Source organism: Agelaius phoeniceus, chromosome 5 (genome assembly GCF_051311805.1).
Source record: "Agelaius phoeniceus isolate bAgePho1 chromosome 5, bAgePho1.hap1, whole genome shotgun sequence".
Taxonomy (NCBI): Eukaryota; Metazoa; Chordata; class Aves; order Passeriformes; family Icteridae; genus Agelaius; species Agelaius phoeniceus.
Genome location: NC_135269.1, coordinates 39,657,331 through 39,677,074, shown reverse-complemented (window position 1 = coordinate 39,677,074; position 19,744 = coordinate 39,657,331). Strand labels below are relative to the sequence as shown.

Genomic DNA, 19,744 nt, shown 5'->3' with positions numbered 1-19,744 from the left:
CTCATTAGATTCTCTCGAAAGTGCCACTGAACTTAATGCTTCTGAGCTCAAAGAGGAAAGTTGGCATCTTGCCAGTCATTTTAACATTATTTTTATCGATCCTTACAATGACAATTAAAGTTTTTCCAATTACTGATTTGTTAAAACATAAATGCTTCAAGGAAAAAAACAAACAACATAACCTCAACATACAGAATGCTTCATTAAAAATCCAGACATACATGGATTCTGGTAATTCCCATGCTGAGCTGCTGGATACATGGCTTTAGGATATTGCAATGTGCAGAGTGCCTAGCGACAGAGGGCTCCAGAGCTCCTGCTTTACACTTGGAAATGATTTGGGCTTTCAGGGTTTCCCTATTCCCAGACACAGAGCTCAGAAACCCACAGTGCAAGTTGTAAGAAGAGCTGGAATCCATTCCAGCTAAACAGCAAGGAATCTGGAACCGAGAGCTCACAATCAGAGGGCCCAGGTTTGCCAAGCTCTCCTATGCATAGGCAAAAATACATACACTCACCTCCTAAACAGTCAAGTTAACTGACTGATATGTAAATCAAAATTATATATATCACGCAGAAGGCAAATTCAAACATTTAGCCTAAACAATCAGAAAAATCTTACGTCAGCAAAGTACACATAAGCAGGTATATTCAACTCAGTTAAATAAAAAATGATCAACCGTATCAGTGGTTTACCTGAGTTCAAAGAAATGTCAATGGATGAGTTCTGACTTTTCTTAACTCTATGATTCCTGCTAGATTTTTTTCCATCAATTAACTGGACCAGGAAAGACTAGGAATGTGTTTAAACTAGGACGATAAGATCTTTGAAAAAGGAAACAAAATAGAAAAACATTGACACCCAACATGAAACAGGGATAACTGACTACATTAATCATTCTTGCATAATCAGTACAGACTTCTAATGTTAATGAAGAGATGAGCAGTCTATGAGTAATGTCAGGGTATCTGAGGAAAATGAGTAAAGGGTAACCCAGTAGCAGAGTTCCAATGGATAATCCAGTGATGAGCTCCCCTCAAAGCACAACAGTAGCTCTAAAAGCACGGAGAAGGATGGATTTTTGGACTTTCAAGGCTGTAGTACAGGAACATCCAGATTTGGACCTCGGTGTTGGCCTCCAGTCTTCCAGATTCAGAAAAGTGACCAATGACACAGGCACGAAGGAGAGACAAGCAATGTGCAGGCCAACTGTAGCAGGTCTCTACCACAAAGAACACGGACAGCAGTGACAAAGGACAGGGACAATGTCACAATGATCACAAAAAACAGTGTTCCTGTTTGAACATTATTTCCCCACCCCTTTTCTCTCTGTTATAACAAAAATCAGTCAAAATTTAAAAAAAAAAAAAAAAAAAAAAAAAAAAAAAAAAAGCAGCATTGCAAAAGCTGAGGATTGTTAAAGGAAACAAACAATGAAACATTATGAAACCATACAAAACTATCACAATACAATAACATGAAGACAAGCAAGGCTAATAGAGGAAATGGAAAACAAAAATATTAGATAAACTAGCAGCTTAGGCAAGGTTATGTGGATTACTGGAAAACAATGTCTTGGTTTTCCTTTTAAGAAATAGCTCATTTTAATATAACTAAATAAAATATTAAACATTTTGTTTATGTTCATTAAACACTTCACCATAAAAGAAATTAAAACATTTGTGGAATGACATGAGACATAATTAAAACAGTTTCAAACAATTTCACCCCATTATTTTTTTGCTCGTTCCTTAGTTTATATATCCTAATTTGACTTTCAATGAATAAAAATAAGAAATGCTTTTTCAAACAAATCATATTCTGAATCTCAAATTATGCTTACAGTCTATACTGTATGCAAAGGAGGAGATGAAGGAACCACTAGACCTTTAAGCTGTTCTCCAATAAAAGTGACATTTTGTTAGTATTTCCTTGAATGGGTAAATATTAGTTCACATCTTTGAACACCATAGCACTGTCCCTACTTGCTCAGTAAGATTTTGTGACTTTTACTTTTTTCTTTTTTAATAAAACATCTTATGAAGAATCAGTAATCAATCTGGCATTCCTATCACTGCCAAATTAATAAGGTTTCCATAGCAATATATTCTACCTGTTTGTCTATAGGTGTTTTTCACTGCACCTGTATTTTGCCTTGAAGATGCAAATTCTTCCCATAACTGCCTTAATTTATTGCAACCCTGAAATATCAAAAAAAGGATAAATTACATAAAATTGCACCGCAAACTCAGTTTCAGAAAGAAGCAGAACATGATGCTGATAGCTGAATGCAGAACCTAATGCAAAAACTATTTACAGCTCTTTGCTATACCAGATGATGTTCACAGCTCAGGGGAAGCCAAAGGGTGGTCGTGGGGAAAGAGAACAGCACCTGCTCAGTCAGACAGAAAACAAATGGCAAATGCTGTGTTACACAGTATGGTGGAAGCAGCTGAGGTATTTAAGTCCATCACCATCGAAAAGACAACTCTAGAAGCTCAGTAAAGCAGATGGAAAACCTAAAGGTTTCTGAGACCAAGCTGCCTCCAGCATAGCCCAAATTAGTGGGACATCAGGAGGAAGAATGAAGATTAATAGCTAAATCAGTCTCTTAGAGATGAACTTAGAATCATACAATCATTCAGGTTGGAAAAGACCCTCAAGACAATTAAGTCCAGCCATAAACCTAGCACTGCCAACTCTAACTTGGTACAATTCTTCTGTACATACTTAGGCACCTTGGTGTTCACATATTAGTATTGGCAGAGAAGATTTTTCACAAGATTAAATGTAAATCCTTGGTTTTACATGCAGAGGAAAAAATTGCTTCGTCTCTTCTGTGGAACTGGGCTCATAGATTATCAGCTTCCAAACTGTGCAATGGCAAATCATAAACTTGCCCTTGGAAGATCAAACAAGCAAAAGTGCTTTTATTCTTGTCTACCTTTCATGCAGCACCTCAGTTCAAGGGGAAAGATGACATTTTCATTACAAAAATAAAGCCCCTTCTTCCCTGATTAAACAGGTATGTTAAAATTATGTTCCCTTAAGACTTTTTCTCAAGGAAATCTTCAATAAACACACTGAAATGCACCAGCAGAACAGGAAACTAGCATACACAAATAAAAATCCATTAGGTTTAATGACTTACACAACAATGTTCTTTACCATAGCAATACTCAAGTCTATTTTAAGACATATGAGTATTGTATGTTAACAGAGAATATATTTTATTTTTCAACTGACTGGAAAGCTATAGAGTACTACAAGAGTTTTATGGCAATGTCGTACTACAGAATAATCTTGGGTTCATTCAGCTTTTTTATTATTATTCTGCTTACTTCATGGATGATCCACTTGACATTGGATCTTGCTTTTAAGGGTGAGCATGTGGATTTACAATCTCTCCTACATACTGTACTCACACAAGTGTAGTTTGTTACCTGGAAAAAAAAAGGTGCCTCTTTTCTTCTATTTGTATTTTCTAACCAACTATTACAGAGAAATCTTTACAATTCATGCAGGAAAGACTAGAGACTAATGTTTCACTGACTGAAGAACAAGACATGAGAGTTCCAACTGCAAAGCACATCTTCACCATGACCTTGCAACAACCACACATCTGCCCCATTTTCTTTCCTCACAAAATAACACCTACCTTGCTTTAAAGAAAGGAGGCCTAAGGTTTTAAACCACTGCTGAAGATGAAACAAACTAATGAACTCAAAGTCCTCTTTTCTGATCAACAAAGCAGAAGACATTTAGACTTGTCTGGGAGCATTTTTAAGTTTCTTTGGAAATTCTAATGTTTCTATTATTACTTAATTTCATTAACACCTTCTGGGTGTCAAAGCATTTTCAAAGTACTGACATCAGCAGTTCACAAAACAGAAAGACTGGAATACAAAATCAAAGTAGGAAGGAATATCCAGAAGTATATGTATTTTAAACTACCTGGGAATTAAGGAACAAGGCACAAAAATAGCAGCACTAGCTTTCCTCCTTTCAATGCCAATTCACAGCAACAGCCCCAGAGTGTTTAATCTCTCTTTCTCAACAGGTGATCCTGTCACCCCATCCAATGCTATACTCCAGCTTTCAAAAAAACCTAACCCACATTTGCAGCTTTCCCAACTGGCAACAGTTCAGCCATCCTACTTTCAACAAATTCAACCAAAAATTCTTACTGACTTCAACCAAGATGCTACCCTATTTTGTACAGTGACAACTTACGCTTTCAGTGCTATTACAGTTAAATATGCAGTAGGGAAAAGTTCATGGGTTTTAGACTCCACATGAAAGAAAAACTTGAAAAAAATGTAAAAAACCCAACTCTCTCAATATTTCCACTTTGACAAAGACTGTTCCTTCTACCGTGATATAGAATTATTAGCTTCTTTGTGGTAATAAATCAGGTAACTCTGAAAACACAGTGGGATCTCAGATGTGTCGGGGTAAATGGTACGTGCCACTTCTGGTGATAAAACTGCCAGCTCTGAGTACACATTTTTTGCACATTACTTATATTCACGATGCAACATCTTTCAATGACCACAAAAGAAGTTTTTCCCACCAGAAAAAAAGAATGTCAAACACCCTGCACTTAAACACATTGAACTTCTCTTCCCACAAGGAATGAGGAATAAGCAGAGAAATACCATCAAATTAAAACATATTTTACATGTTCTCTGTGAAAAAAAACCTCAATATTTTAATAAAAACACAGGGAAAAAAATTTACAGTATTTTAAATCCTTTAGATTTTTTTTTCTTCCCCCCCCAAAACAGGTATTAGTGTGTATCATGAGAACGACCTTTAATTAAAGAAAATAAATAGTTTCTTTTTAGAATTATCCTTTGATTCACTTAAACATAGAAGTTATAGGCTTAAGTTTAACTGACTTCAGATGGATTATTCATTCTCCATATCTGCATCAAAAGGAGCATGGCTAGCAGGTCAAGAGAAGTGATTCTGCCCCTCTGCCCTCCTAGGATGCCACCTGGAGTGCTGGGTACAGTTCTGGTGCCCTTGACATAAGGACAGGGAACTGCCAGAGCAAGTCCAGAGGGCCACAAAGTTGGCAAGGGGATTAGAGCACCTCTCCTCTGAAGCCAGGCTGGGAGAGTTGGGACTGCTCAGCCTGGAGAAGGCTGTGTGGAGAGCCCAGAGCAGCCTTCCAGTATCTAGATGAGGTCTACAAGGAAGCCAGAGAGGGATTCTCTCTCTCCACCAGGAACTGCAGTGACAAGAGAAGCAGGAATGGCTTCAAACTGAAAGAGAGTAGGTTTCAATTAGGTATTAGGAAGAAGTTCTTTGCAGAAGGGGTGAGGCACTGGAGCAGGTGAGGCACTGGAGCAGGTTGCCCAGAGAAGTTGTGGCTGCCCTACCCCTGGCACTGTTAAAGACCAGGCTGCATGGGGCTCTGAGCAACCTGGTCTAGCAGGAGGTACCCCTTCCCATAGCACAGGGGTTCAAACAAGCTGACCTTTAAGGTCTCTTCCAACCCAAATCATTCTATGATTCTAAGCAGCAAAGGTTTCAGTGACCTTGGCCCTTGACTTAGACAACTTTTTCAGATAAGCATCAAATTAACTGGGACCAGGTGCATTATCCATTCATTCTGCTAGAGTCTAGCTGACACTACTGTCGTGTTCTGGTCCAGAAAAACATGCATATTTTTAAATACTTTGCTGGATTAGGGATTCCATGCAGGACAGTTTGCTGGCTCAAATCGTGATGCACATAGAATCTTTAACAACACAGTTAATTTAAAGCCCACATCTTGGGTATATCATTTGGTTTGGGAAAGTTTAATATTAGACTAAAAAAAATCAAAGTAAATTATAGGTATATTCCTCACAAATTTGGAAGCTTTATTAAATATATAAGGTGTTTCGAAAAGGCTCAGGCTCAAAATTTCTCAGTGCATTCAATAACATTGTGGCATTTACAAATATGATCCAGAAAATGTAAAAATACAGAAGAATAAAACTGGCAAACATACATGAAGGAGGCAATGTATTTTTGGCAACAGTCTTCTCTGACTTTTCAGAAGAGAACCTGGACTAAGAAACAGCTTCCACTAACAGGTACAAGGGCTCAGTAAATTTGCTGTCACAAGTGAATTAGCCTTCAGAATCCAGCAGAACTACATCCATTTACCAGGCAGTGAATTTTACTCCCCAGAGTATTTGCTCTGTGACTTCCTGGCCAGGTGTTTTGTAAATCCATTCCTAACACAAAAACAACTAAATGCTTCACTGAAAATGCCACTGAGATTAAACTTTTGTCAGAGTATTAAAACAATGAGTTTATTCTTATTCCACAACTGCCTCCTCTCAAACTCAGGTCTCAACCCTGTTTTGAGAAGCATGGGTACAAGTGACAACAAAATCCTGCCAGTTACCAATGCTTTAAAGAGATTTCAAGAAAGCATAGCAGGGAGCTTGATACGACTCACTTCTTGGAACCATCCTGGCTTTGCTCAGATGCCAATAAAACTTCTTAGGTGAGAGGCAGCACCTGTCAGCACCGGGTTGTTCCTCACCTTTAAGAAAGGGGAACTAGTAATCAAGGTAAAATACAGAAGCAGAGGAAGCTGTTCTTTGCAACAGAAATACAAAGGATTTAGTATCTGGTCCACAGAGACAATAATCCAAATTAAAAAAATATATAATTCAGGTACTCCACAAGTCTGTTATTTCTATCCCAATAACAATTTCCTATAACCTTGTTTCTTCTTGCCTATGCAGAACACGTTTATCACAAAGATATTTTTAACTGCTCAACTTGGTGTCATATCACCTGTTATTATAGCCGCCCCAAAAGTGGCAGCTATTGTTCTTATTTTTTTTGCCTACAAAAATTATTCTTATGAATACTGTCCCACTTATGAATACTGTCCCAAGCTGCTAAACTGACAAACAAGTGCTGGACTGCAGAACACCTGTCTCCACGTCAGGCAATTGTAGAAAAGCTGGCGTTACTTCTGTGTCGCCAACTGATACCCACAGAAACAAAACAAGGTCTGGCTCACTTACGCACCAGTCACTGATATGTTCTTCTTCATTTTGTTGATTAAATGCAAATGCCTCGGTTTTATTTCACACACTGCAGTGTGGGACAGAGACCATGCCCCACTGTACATTCACCTACTGGGAAACTGCTTCAGGAAGAAAGTGCTAACTACATAGAGTGGCTTAGTAAACAAAAATAGTTATTTTAAATTTTCCTATCTTCCTAGGAAAAGCAGCTACTGAGAAGACACATTCTGGCAATACTTTACAACATTCAAAACACTATCTCTTAATAAGGAAATGTTTGTATTCAGTTACACAACATGAAATTACTAGCCCACAAAGCAGTAGTGTTAAAACTTCTGTCTCACCCCACTGGTAAAAAAAACCCAAAACCTGGTAAGTTTCACTAACGGTTACTTTTAACTGTCATCATTACATCTCTATCTTTATATTTCAGGGAATAATTTCTCTTATTTTGAGAGGTTTAAACTTGCATGAGGAAACTGTGGAATTCCCTAAATATCTGTGGGATTCCAGTGCGTAAAGACGATGGTGAAACTCTTAAAATACTCTCTGCAGTTTTCCTTCACAGTAGCAGAATCTTCCCACTGGTGATTTTTACTAATAACAAGAAATTAGGGCACAAAAAAGATGGAGATTGAGTTAGTCATGCCAGGCATTCTCAATTCCTGTGGTGATTTCCAAAGAGAAAAGACAATAAAATTCCTTGTGGAATATATATTGGTACCAAAACAGTCACCCCTTGCTTACCTGTCTTTTCTACTTGTATGTTGTCATTAAACTATTTCAACATTAAACAAAGAACATTGCTTCTAATCTGTGATGTAGGATCAGAACTCGCACTGATAATGACTTTTTAAAAAACCCTGCCATAAGACCATCAATATCATTGAGAACCATAAAAAAGCTGGCCACCTCATACCAGAGGACATGCCAGAAGAGTTTGTGAGTTTATGTTCCCCAGCCACCCCGCATAGTGCCAGCAGAAAGAGGAACAGGGGAAAAAACCAAGCAAACACAACAAACAAACCAGTAGGGTGATACAGTAATCAAGATTACTTGTATCTGACATAAATGTTACTATTTTACCCTGAATTTTGCAGGGTCTCACTCATCTTGCTCAAATGAAACACTGAGCAGGTGATCACCCTGTCCCCATCCATACAGGATGCTGACACATCCCATTAGTTTGTTTTTCCCTACAGATGGATGGTACTCTTGACATTTCAGTGTGCATAAATTCAAAACATTTAGATAAAACATTGAAAGATATCCAAATTTCACAGCCACAATCACCAGACTCTTACAGATACCTGCTCACTCGGTGCATCTTTTCTCAAAAGCATTAGAATGACTAAAGAGGACTCAGATACAAGCAGTGGGGAGAAGGTGCAGCATCAAGCCTTACTTCCTGCAACCACTGCAGAGCAACATGGTCTTCACAGCTCTTTAGGGAGAACCTCAAGCTGTGGCAGCTCAGATAATCTTGAATAATAGAAAAACAACCCATAGTAGGGATATAATTATGCACCAAGATTCAAGAGAAGTTGTCTACATGTAAATTGCTGAAGGATCTAAAACTCTAGCTTCTGTATTTCCAGTTATGCGTGTCTCTAATGTTTCAGCGTACAAGAAACTCTGATCAAAAACTTGTCATTTAGAATTTCTACCCTTTATAGCTCCCAGACACCCACAAAAAAGAAACTTGTGCCTGTCAGTGGCAAATATTGTTACTGCTTCAAATTCTACGTGTTGCTATTCTTTGAGGCAAGCTGGAGTATTTGCTGCAATCACTCACTGCTGACAAATCTAACTGCATTTCTGACAGACATGAACAAAAACTGCTTCTGCCTCTGAAAAAAATAGAAATCATTTATTTGCACTTATCTCACACTTTCTTTCTACATGAGGGGAAAAAACCTTGGTTGTGACCCAGACATGGGACGATAATCTCTCAGCTACCAGTGAAGACCATACCTTCATGAAGATCCCACAAGATTTAACAAATTCTTGTAATACCACAGTTCATAAAATGCTGTTAACTTGGCTATGCAGATCACAAGAGATGTATACGATTTTTGCCCGCTCTCAGTTCCTTTCATGTTAAAAGGGCACTGGGGAACAATTGTTACCTCTTTTCCATCCTTGTGTTAGAATCTTCCCCATCTCAGCTGGTTTTAAGAGAAAGAATGAAAAAACTGACACAGCATGCCTGTGCCCTTTGCATGCTGCTGAAAGCCAGCTCCAGAGTGTCATCTTATCCCACCTGGCAAATGGACTTCACCAACACTGAGTTTAGCAAATGGAGAAAGACCAATGTCCAAGACACAGTTCAATCAAGACTGAGGTGAAAAGAGACAGGAGTGCCAACAAGAACAAAGTATGTACAGTTTGCAAACGGTATTTTCTTATTAATCTGTCTCCTAGTATTAGTGTTTTCCAATCTGAGATTTGGTTGTTTCAGATGCTTCTGGAGGAGGGGAATGAAGCTGGTCAAGCCGCCTCTTGTGTCAGCAGCTGAAACTGACATTTCCTTCCATTTCTGTCCTTATCACTTCTTCACCTTAAATGTAAGCAACTACAGCGCACTTTGCATACCACAACTGACCAAATGTCCCAACTGTTCACGAATTAGATATCTGCATGCAACACTAAGTCTAGGCAATGCCTTTCCTGGGGTAAAAGGGGATCTTCCACACATCTCTCTCCAAACATTCATCCCCAACACCCAGTCCTGATTCTTAGAGCTGCCACTGTAAACACATACTCTCCTCACAAAAGTTTTTTACCATCCAGGTTATACTTTAACTTTTCAGGAGGCATGTGACACACATGACAAAACAGAGCTGTGACACACATGAGATAAAGACAGACAGAAAGCCTCTACAAGGTTTCTAATCCTAGGTCTGCAGCTCTCTTCAGTTTCCAAGAACCCATGTAAGCTCAAGAAGAAAAAGATTCCTCTTGCCTTACTAGGTGAAAGACTGAAATACAAAGAACAGTCACCCTCAGCCTTCAGTTGAAAATAAGCTGATTTTTAACAGGTACCTGGCAAGAGCATGAAGCATATCCACTGTGAAGTGGCCTCATTTGATCAGATGCAAATTGCTAACCCACAATAACATGATTAAATTCAGTAACATATCTTTCCCTTATCTGAGAAACTGATTCTCTTGCAGCTTAAGATGAGCAGACAAGCTCACGCAGCAGTAACCTCAGGGATAGATGCTTGTTGTCAGCACATCTTCCATGAGACCATGGTAGTTTTGTATTTGAGGCAGGATTCACAAAATACCTGTGCATTTTTTTATCCTTGAGTCCTGGGGTTTAAAACGTTTCCTACTGTCTCCTTTAAAATGATTCCTTGAAGTTCACCTGATTTCCCTGTCAAGTGTGAACATGGATAGAAAAAGCAGAAAATAAAAATTCAGTATTTCCTTCTTCCTTGATATAACTGGTCTATTTAACAGAGGAAAAACAACTGTGGAATGAATACTACTTAAAAACTAAAATCAAGACCAAAGCATACTTAGATGCTTTAATTTCTAAAATTAACATGGGTGTACATTAAGGGATCTCAAGCAGTCCCACAGTGTACAGCATACAAGATGTAGAAATAGTATTTTCTGTACTCCCCGCAAACTTGATCAGCTATAAAGTTGAAGCAGGAATTCCATTAAACACCTTCATTTAACTTGATTGGAACGAATATTGAACAAAATTAATTCCAGTAACATTTTTCTTCTTAAAGTATTTATGAAGATGTCACCCCAGAAAGTGTTTTAGGTGGCTTACAACAAGATCTGATTTACGTCTTAGGCAGAAGACTGGGGAGGAGGGAAGTGCACCCTGAATTTTAAAGGCACTGTCTTACACTAGCACATCTTCACGTGTCGTTTTTTAAATGACAGGGTATACTGCATCAGTTATACATTACAAATCTTTTACTTAACACAGAGCACAATTTCTTTCCTCTAAAGGAGAGGACTTCTTGTGATAATTTTGGCAGTGAAAGCCAGAAGCAGCACAGCCAGCACAGCTCTCGATTATAGAGCAGGCAGCAGAATACCAGGAGCTGTGCTGCAGTACACACAGCGAAAAGCAGCTCTCCCCTTCATATCTTAAATATGGCTTTAGTCACTGAAAACCAGCACAATATGATTTTTTTAAGTTGACGTAAGTACCCCACATAATTTCCACAGTCACGACATCTAAAAATACTTGTTGAAATACCACTGATTGCCACCCCTCGGAAGAGAATCTTCTCCACCACAAAGCACTCTCACAAACATTAAACTCTACATGCAAATACACGCTCTGATGCTTGAAACATTATCCCAGGTTGTTCTCCTTTACTCAGAGTATCAGTTGTTGCCAAGGTGAGCCAACAGCATTGACCACGTCTCTGCTACTTCATTTCAGCAAGACTGGCCAATTTCCATTAGCAAAATTCTGATTTTATCGAGTTTTTGGATAACCTCCATTTCAGCGCATGACTTGTAGGAACAACAATCACAGGCTGCACTAAGGACTTTCTGCAGTAGATATTCAAGATAGAAGGGGGCTCTGAAGCCAGGAAGGGACAAACAAGGATGCCAACAGACTCAACTCCACTTGGAGCAAACTCAGTAGGTCTGCACAAGGTTATCACCATTTGCAATATCCCAAGAGCTCCTCACATCAAAACAACACAGCTCCTTGGATAGTTTTTAAGTTGATTCCTTGCACCAGCACATGCTGTGGCATGCACTGCAGTGTGGCAGCAGTGCCATCCAGTTCCTGACTCCCAAGATGAACTGGGCATCAAGGGAAATACAACAGCCTTGAAGTGCTCCCCAAAGCAATGCTGCATTGGTTTGGAGTGAGAAAAGAGTGCTGGTACCCAGTGAACCTTCTATGCTGCAGTGCCTTGAGGATACAGCCCCCACATCCTCTCTAACAAATCCACCCACCCCTCAAGCCCCAACATCCTAGTGCCCACAACTTCCTCCCTTCCTTCCACTGCTGAGGACCTAAGGGCCCGATCAGCTCCCTAGAGGTGCATGCAGAAGACACAGAGCTCTGTAACATTTGAGGGGAAAAAGCCTGGTACAAACCACTCATAGCTCACCACATGGAAATCTTTGCCTTCCCAGTTTTCCCAGCACCTCCAGAGCTGACTTTTTCCAGCTGAAATCTTCTGCTACAACCAGACTTGAAATTAAAGCTGTGCAGCACCTGTTTATTATGATAGAGAAGGGGGGTATGGACTGTGGATATAATAAAGCCAGCAGGAGAGGCTTCCCTGAAGGGGAAAGTCAGCAGGAGGCACAAGGATAAACTGGCATTACTTACCTGCTCACTTCTTTTTTGAGATCTTGTTTGGTTTGTGGTTGTAGGTACTTTTCTGGTTTGGACGGGTTGTTTTATCTCTTTTCATTTTGTAGTTTGTTTCACAAGTGATCACCACCAAAAAACTTCAGCACCAAATTAACTTAGCAGGTCTGTGTTGTTATACAGGAAAATTACTACTAGTCAGTCCTACCAGTGTTCATAGGGTTGAATAAAGACTAGCTTCTCTCACAGGAACAGAACACTGATTAAAACAATCAGATTACAGGAACATAAAATCAAAGACAATACACAAGCACTTAAATGTTTCCTATTCTTATCTTCTGTATGAGTATTCTTATCCCATATACACAAGCATTTGGGATGGATATTTTATATCCTATATAAAGGCATACTTGTATATGCAACATAAATACAATTTATATTACTAAATATTTCACATTCAGTATTACTCCATATCTAAATCATAGAAAGCTATCAGCTACACTGTTAGTCTAAAATAACAGTATTTACATTCACAAAAGTCTTCTGATAGCACTATGTACATAAAACGTTCTGCAGACTAACTGAATGGAAATATTTTCTAGAAACAGAAGAGGGGGATGTTAGCATAACTGGCTCTGAACCAGAATTTAACTGCATTTGTAATTGCCTTTTACTCAATGCCACACTAAACTCCTACATTAGCTAAAGATGCACCTTCATTTCATTACTGCACTAGCCGTTTTTCTGTCTAGCTTGAAAGCTTTATTTCATCTATTCTTCATACTCAAGAACTATTAAATTCAATACTGATTAAATATTTTGACCATTTAATATTTTTCCAAGTCTAAATCACGAAAGTTCCAGTGACTGGAATCCTGTTAAATTATTAGCTAAAACTTAAGCACTATACAATGCAACATACTTCAGAAGGCAATAATTTACTTTAGGCAGAGCAGAGATTTTTTTTCTTTACACAATTGAAATACAATAAAGAAAAGTATCAGTGGTAAGACTATTAACATATAAATCTATTCGCCCTCATAATAAAGACGAAAGAGGTTAAACAGAAAAAGGAATAAACAAGAACTGGTAACAAATCAGTATTCTGACATTAAACCCATCAGAGCAAAACCACCACTTATTGTTTACTCTGAATAAAGACAAGTCCGCATGTTATAGCTCATGACACAAGCTTTACGCAGAATAAAATGAGAAAATCTTTCCAGTTTCTGACACAGCCAGATTAGACCCCTTCTAAAGTTCCCTCATCTGTAAACGCATCTGATATATTTTGACAACTGTCATCCATCCTATTTCTGTGATTCCTCTGCTACACAGATTTGTGACATAAAGAAACATGACCACAGATCTTAGTAATGATGTATTTACTGAGAGTAAAGCCTCAAAAGCTCGCTTTTCACAGCTGAAACACCTTGCGCTTATTTCAGCAACTATTTTCATGATATCATATGTTTGTGATGAACTTCCCATTAGGGACAGGATTTACTAGTCAGAAGGGCAGCAATTCTGCAAAAGACCTCCACCTCCAACGCAAGGGAACAAGACTTCTTCCACACAGTAATCAGAACCTTCTCCTTCCTTTTGAATACTCGGAGAATTGTTGTTCCTAGCAGGAGAGCCAGCTATCCAACACAGCAGCAACCAAACCCAAATGTCCTGCCTCAGGACTCCACATGCTACCACGGAACTGACCTGTAAATCAAAGACATAATTCGACGGGCATACCTAAGACTAAATGGTGTCCCAACCTCTTTTGTCTTTGACCCACAGGCTGAAGAAGGAGCAAGGGACAGAACAGCCACCCATGACAGAAGCCCTCTCTGACGAAGGGGCAAAGACACATTTTTATTATAACAGATAGTTTATTCTTAAGAGCGACCAGAAACCCTCTCGGTTCTGACATCACCGACCCGTACGGCGGGGTTCGGGGACCCGAGGCCATCCCGGGACCGCTGCCGGGACTCGGGGCAGCTACTGCGGCCACTGCTCGCCGCCGAGGCGCGATCGTGCCGGTTCACCGGCGCCCACCGGGAGGGACGGGATAGGTCCGGCAGCGGCCCGGGGCAAAGCCACACACGGAGAAGTTTCGCGAAGTCACTTCGGAGCCACCTTCCCATCCCTCCGGCTCACGCCCGCCCGGCTCTACAAGCCCGGCCCGGTCCAGCGCGGGCGGCAGCACCGCGGAGAAAAGTAAAGTTGGTGCGGAGGCGGCGGGGGCCGGCCCGGTGTGTCCCCCGGCCCGGTGCCGCCCCCCGCAGCCCCCGCTGCAGCCGCGGCGCCGGAGCAAGATGGAAGGCGCGGGGCCGGCCGCCCGTCCCACCGCGGGGCGGCTGCGGCCGTGCCCGGCAGGGGCTGCGGAGGGGGCACCCGGCGGCGCCGCAGACCCCGGCCCGCCCGCCCGCCTTCCCTCACGGCGGGCGGCTGGCGCCGCGGGGCTCCACGCTCACCTCGCTCCGGCTCGGCTTGCAGGCAGATGGGGATGTTCTTCTTCCAGCCCGGCATGGCTCCGCGCTCCCCGCTCAGCGCTGCTGCTGCGGCGGCGACGGGGAGCGGCTCATGGCAGGGCGAGGCGGCGGCAACCCGCGCTCAGGGGGAAGTCGGCGGCTCCGGCGGGCAGCGGCGGAGGGGCGGCGGCCGCGCGGTGGGAGGGAGAGAGAGGGCGGGGGAGGGGAGGCGGCGGAGCTCCGCCAGCCGGGGGACAGGAGGGAGGCAGGCGGGGAAGGAAGGCGCGGGCTCGCCCCGGTTCAGCCGGGGACCGGAGAGGGTGGGCGGGGGGATTGTGGGAGGCAGAGGAGGCGCGGAGCGGTGCCCGGCCCCGGCCCGGCCCTGGCGCCGCCGGCAGGTGGCCCGAGCCGGCGGCCGCACAATGGAGAGCGCGGGGCGGTCCCGCTCGGCACGGCGGGCCCAGGTGGGGCGGGCGGGGCGCGGCGCCTCTCGGCCCCCAGGTGCGGGCCGGGCCGAGGGGCTGCCCCACGCCGCGGGGAGCGGGCCGGGGGCTGTGGCGCCGGTGAAACTCCGCACCCGTGCGAGGGTCTGAGCTTCGGCCCCCGCGTGGCGAGCGGCGCAGCCATCCCGGCGGTGCCTCGCCTCGCAGCATGACAGGGGCTTGTCCCTTTCCCTCCGCAATTCCTGACTGGTCGGTTTCCCTGCACCCAGGTGTGCGAAAGCTGGGCTCTAAGGAGTTAAAACTGAGGCAAGCTCCCACGAAGGGCAGGGACAGCCCCCGACCAAATAAACCCGAATTTGCACCATAAAGAGTCCAGGACCCGGTTGTGGCAGGTCAAATTTCTGTCAGTATTACAGGCAGTTCCTTACGACCTTTTGACTAAAAGGCCTTATCTGATACAGCCATGTCCTAACAGGAAACTAATGCTGTGATGATTAAATATTCCTTTTATTTTTTACAGAAAAGAAATTCAAAGTGGCAGGTTTGAATGTCATTTGAAAATAATGATAGCAATACAGCTGAAGCTTTTTAATTTTCTCAGGCACTTCTGCGTGCACTCCTATAGGAGTTTCATCCTGCCTAACAATTATGTTGTGATCATTTTTATATTGTCTGTAACATCCTCACGTTTATAGATATTATGTAATTTTATGTAATCAAACAACTCCACATGAACCCTGTACTCAGAGGAAATTTTGAAGGGTTTAATTTCTGCTGTAAATTTCATGACAGTTTCCTGACACAGCATTCCTCTGTGTTGACTTTGTGCCAGCATGTCAAGCAGAATGTGTCTTGGTGCTCATGAAAACCCCTTGTTTAAAATCCCATTGATGAAAGCTGCAGCTCCTGGCTTTTCCTTGATTGCACTTGGGCTGCAGTCCTGTCATCAGTAATGCTGCAGGATCACTGAGCAGTACCAGCGATCCAAACAGAGTAGGCATATCCTGGATTTCGGTTGAATTAAGAGTATGCAATGACAAGTTCTTTTTGTTGACAACACTCTTGCACCTGTGAGAGGACAGGTGATACTTGATCTAGAACAAAACCCAGCAATGTGCAGTTAACAAAGCAAAAACATTTTACCAAGTTACAAGTATCAGACTGGATTTATGTCAGCTTTGAATCATGTCACTGTTGGTATTTTTGTTTCCTTGTTGGGGACACTTAATTTGTGTTCCCTGCATATTTGAAACCCAATCTTGGCTCTTTTCTTTTAGAAGAGACATATTTATGCTAATATTCTCCTTCTTTCATAATCCTTTTACTTAAATAATGTTGGGGGGGGGGGGTGTTATTGGTATTTCTAAAGAAAAATGTGAGTGTGCATATGAATTATTTCTAAGCATTATAAAAGAAAGATTTCCAGTTAGATTCTTTGCTCACAGGGTAAAACTTCCACACAGTGCCTTTGGGGTGTTCAGGCAGAGAAAACTGAGAGAGAAAAAACTCTGCAGCTATTCAGCCCAGCAGGCACCAATACAAGGAGCAGGTGCAAAAAACTGTCCCAAGAGTTCCTAGAGAATACACAGCCAGGAACAGGTTTAAAGGCAATAAAGTGTATAGAAATATAACTACTTTAAAAATAAAATTACTTTGGCATTTACCTCTGCCATTTCTTAAAAGACACCGGGACTTTCAAGTGCCATGGAATGAAATAAAACTTCAGATGATTGTGTCATCTGTGTCCTAAATCTTACACACTACCTCTGATATCCGCCTTTTACTCCTGATGTTTCCATTACAAATGATAAAAATACAAACATTGAGCCTTAACATTGTAGCTCTGATCCTCCAGTTGATTTTTTTTTGCCAGCACTGAAGTTCTGCAAAATTGCAGGTCAGAGGAATAGAGTAGATTGCCCTACTCTTCAGTCCACAATAAGCCATTTTCTAGCTATTTTTTATAGTGTCATCACTTTGAATGTGAGTAAGAATTCCTTAGGACTGAATTTTTCAGGGATTTTTCAGGATCCTGCAGGAATCATAAAATCCCAGCTGCTGGTTTGGATTTGCTCCAGAAAAAATGTGTTTCAAAACAAGGGATAAGTCCTACTTTTTCTAAATATCACTGGCTTCTCAGGAGCAAATATACTACATATTAAATAGTTGACAACATTTGCATCATTAAATGGAATATGTATGCTTCTTTCTGTCTTATGCAGTACTCTACAAATAAATCCTTTAAGGCAATGACAGTCTATAATTCCACATTTCTTTGTCACAGGAGAAGCTTGCATGGGTGCCTGGCTCAAGTTAATTTAATTGCTTTCTCTAACTCACATGAGCTGTTTTACACTGAACAACTGCTTCTGCATATCCCAATGCTACTAATGGAAGAAATCAGCTACCTGATTTACATGTGCATTTTATGGTGAACATATCACACAGGTAGCTACAAACTTCCTGACAGTTCTTTTCTGTCTACAGTTTTCTCCCCAGAGAATTTCAAATTAATCAAATCTTGATTTTTCAAGAAAGCACCCTTTATTCTTACTTGATGCTGCAACATGCAGGTCATCTGAAGCATGTATAACCCTAGAATTAATCAAAAGCAAAAGAAGTATCATCAAGGAAAGGTTTTATTCTGTGAGCATTCTAAAGAAGAGATTATTTTTTTTAATTTCCTGTTCTTATGTATTTCCTAAAAGGAAGAAATATGAAGATGGTCAGGCAGAGGGTTCAGTTACTGGAGGACTATAATGTTTCTCAGTAAATGGAGATTTGCATTATAAATTTCCTCTAAGCTAGGAAAAATGCCTTAGCTTTTAGATCTTCTAAACTTTTAGGGTTTTTTGGTTTTTTTACTAAATAACTGACATGTTTACATATACATTTTTGACTACAAGTAGCTTTAGAAGGTATGAAGGAAAATCTCTTCTGCAAATAAAAGTCAAAAATTATCTAAAATAACTTTTATAATATTAAGATGTTGCAACTTCTATGGGTTTCTGGATCAGAACTTCCATATGATTCTGATAAAAATACTTGAGTGATGTTGTTGATGGCTCTGTAGTATTTGGCTGTGCCATCTGGGGAGAAGGGTAGGTTCTGATTCTTCTAGGTGGACTGTCACCAATGGGAGCCTGAGACTGTGTTACTGTATTCTTACTGTTACATAAATGTGTGCAAGTCACATTAAAATGTGATTTCATTAAAAAACTGATACCAATCCTGTCAGAACTGAGCACTAGGCAGACCAGAGATGAACTCCATACAGCATCTTCTCTGCCCACTGCTCTTCTATTTTATCATTCTATATTTTTCTTTTATTAAAAAAGTGTCTTATCTTGAAAGCTATTGTCACATTGCTGAACATCAGGTCAAAAAGTTCACAGATGAGACATAATGAGTATACCAACAATTGATTTTTTTTTTTGACATAGTTTTGGACTTTTCTTAACAAATGTTAAGAAAAAATAGTTGGACATGCTGCCACAGAGTTGTAGGCAGTCATTGTCAGCCTCAATGGGGAATATCCACCTTAGGCCAGTGCAGGAGACCTGGTCCCTTTGGCTTGCCCTGTTTATGAATCTCTCACATTGGCTAAGAGGGGGATTGCAGCAGAAGAGGAGGATGTCTGAGCCTGTCTGTGGAAATGGGCCCATCAAGAAGTTAAAACCCGAGTTACTTGGTCTGTCAGTTCCAAAAAGATTTAGGAATCAGACAAAACATGAGCACAATTAGTTCAGGGAAGCTGGCTACAGCCTTCAAATAAGCAAAAGGGGAAGGTGGGAGTTTTACGGACTGTGTTTGTGTGTTCAGGAACCTGCAATCCACCTGCTGTCCATGTTATGTACCTGTGTGACTTGGGATTTAGCCATCTGATGTTTTAAGGAGGCAGGAAGATTTTCTCTGTTTCCCTTTAAAGAAACCATTTTTAAGGTTTTACCTCAGATCCTTGAACTACAGCAAACAAGCTCAGAGTTAGCAGATGTAGATTCTTGGTCATGACAGCATCTTTGTGCTAAACACACACAAATCCCACTAGACAGCAGACTTCTTGGGACCACCTACTTGCCTTTTCCTCTTTCTGTAACTTGCACCAAGACAAAGAGACACCATTTCCCTGTGTGCTCAGGCTTTAAGCTCTGAAGAGATATAGATACCCAAGATGAAAATTTTGGGGGTTGTGCACTGCTGAAATAAAATACTCTAATTATTAGTGCTTATAACTGTTTTGTTTGCACAAAAATGAGTTGTGTAAATCAGCTGCAAAGGGCTACACAATTACCAATGTAATGAAAAAAGAAAATTATGCAAATATTTAATACCCTGACTTGTATCTGCCTTTTTGTGCTGATATTGAATTATAAATAAAACAGAGCATTAACTGATCACAACCCTCTCTACAGTCCTACTCAGGAGCACCAAGCTCCATGATTGCCATCACTCAGGGCTCTGCCACCTGCCTGAAGGAAG

General features: G+C 41.2%; 1 protein-coding gene across 5 annotated transcripts in view; it reads right to left on the bottom strand.

Annotated features, from left to right (window-relative positions):
* GRIP1 (glutamate receptor interacting protein 1) overlaps positions 1–15,257 on the bottom strand; it is a 307,874-nt gene extending 292,617 nt beyond the window's left edge. For 3 of the 5 annotated variants that reach the window (XM_077178851.1, XM_077178852.1, XM_077178855.1), the window contains exon 1: positions 14,826–15,257. In XM_077178851.1, coding sequence (XP_077034966.1) covers positions 14,826–14,880 — 55 coding nt within the window. In that variant the 5' untranslated portion in view covers positions 14,881–15,257. The remainder of the gene's footprint in view (positions 1–14,825) is intronic. The other 2 variants (XM_077178860.1, XM_077178861.1) reach the window with 1 other exon arrangement.
* Positions 15,258–19,744: the final 4,487 nt, after the last annotated feature.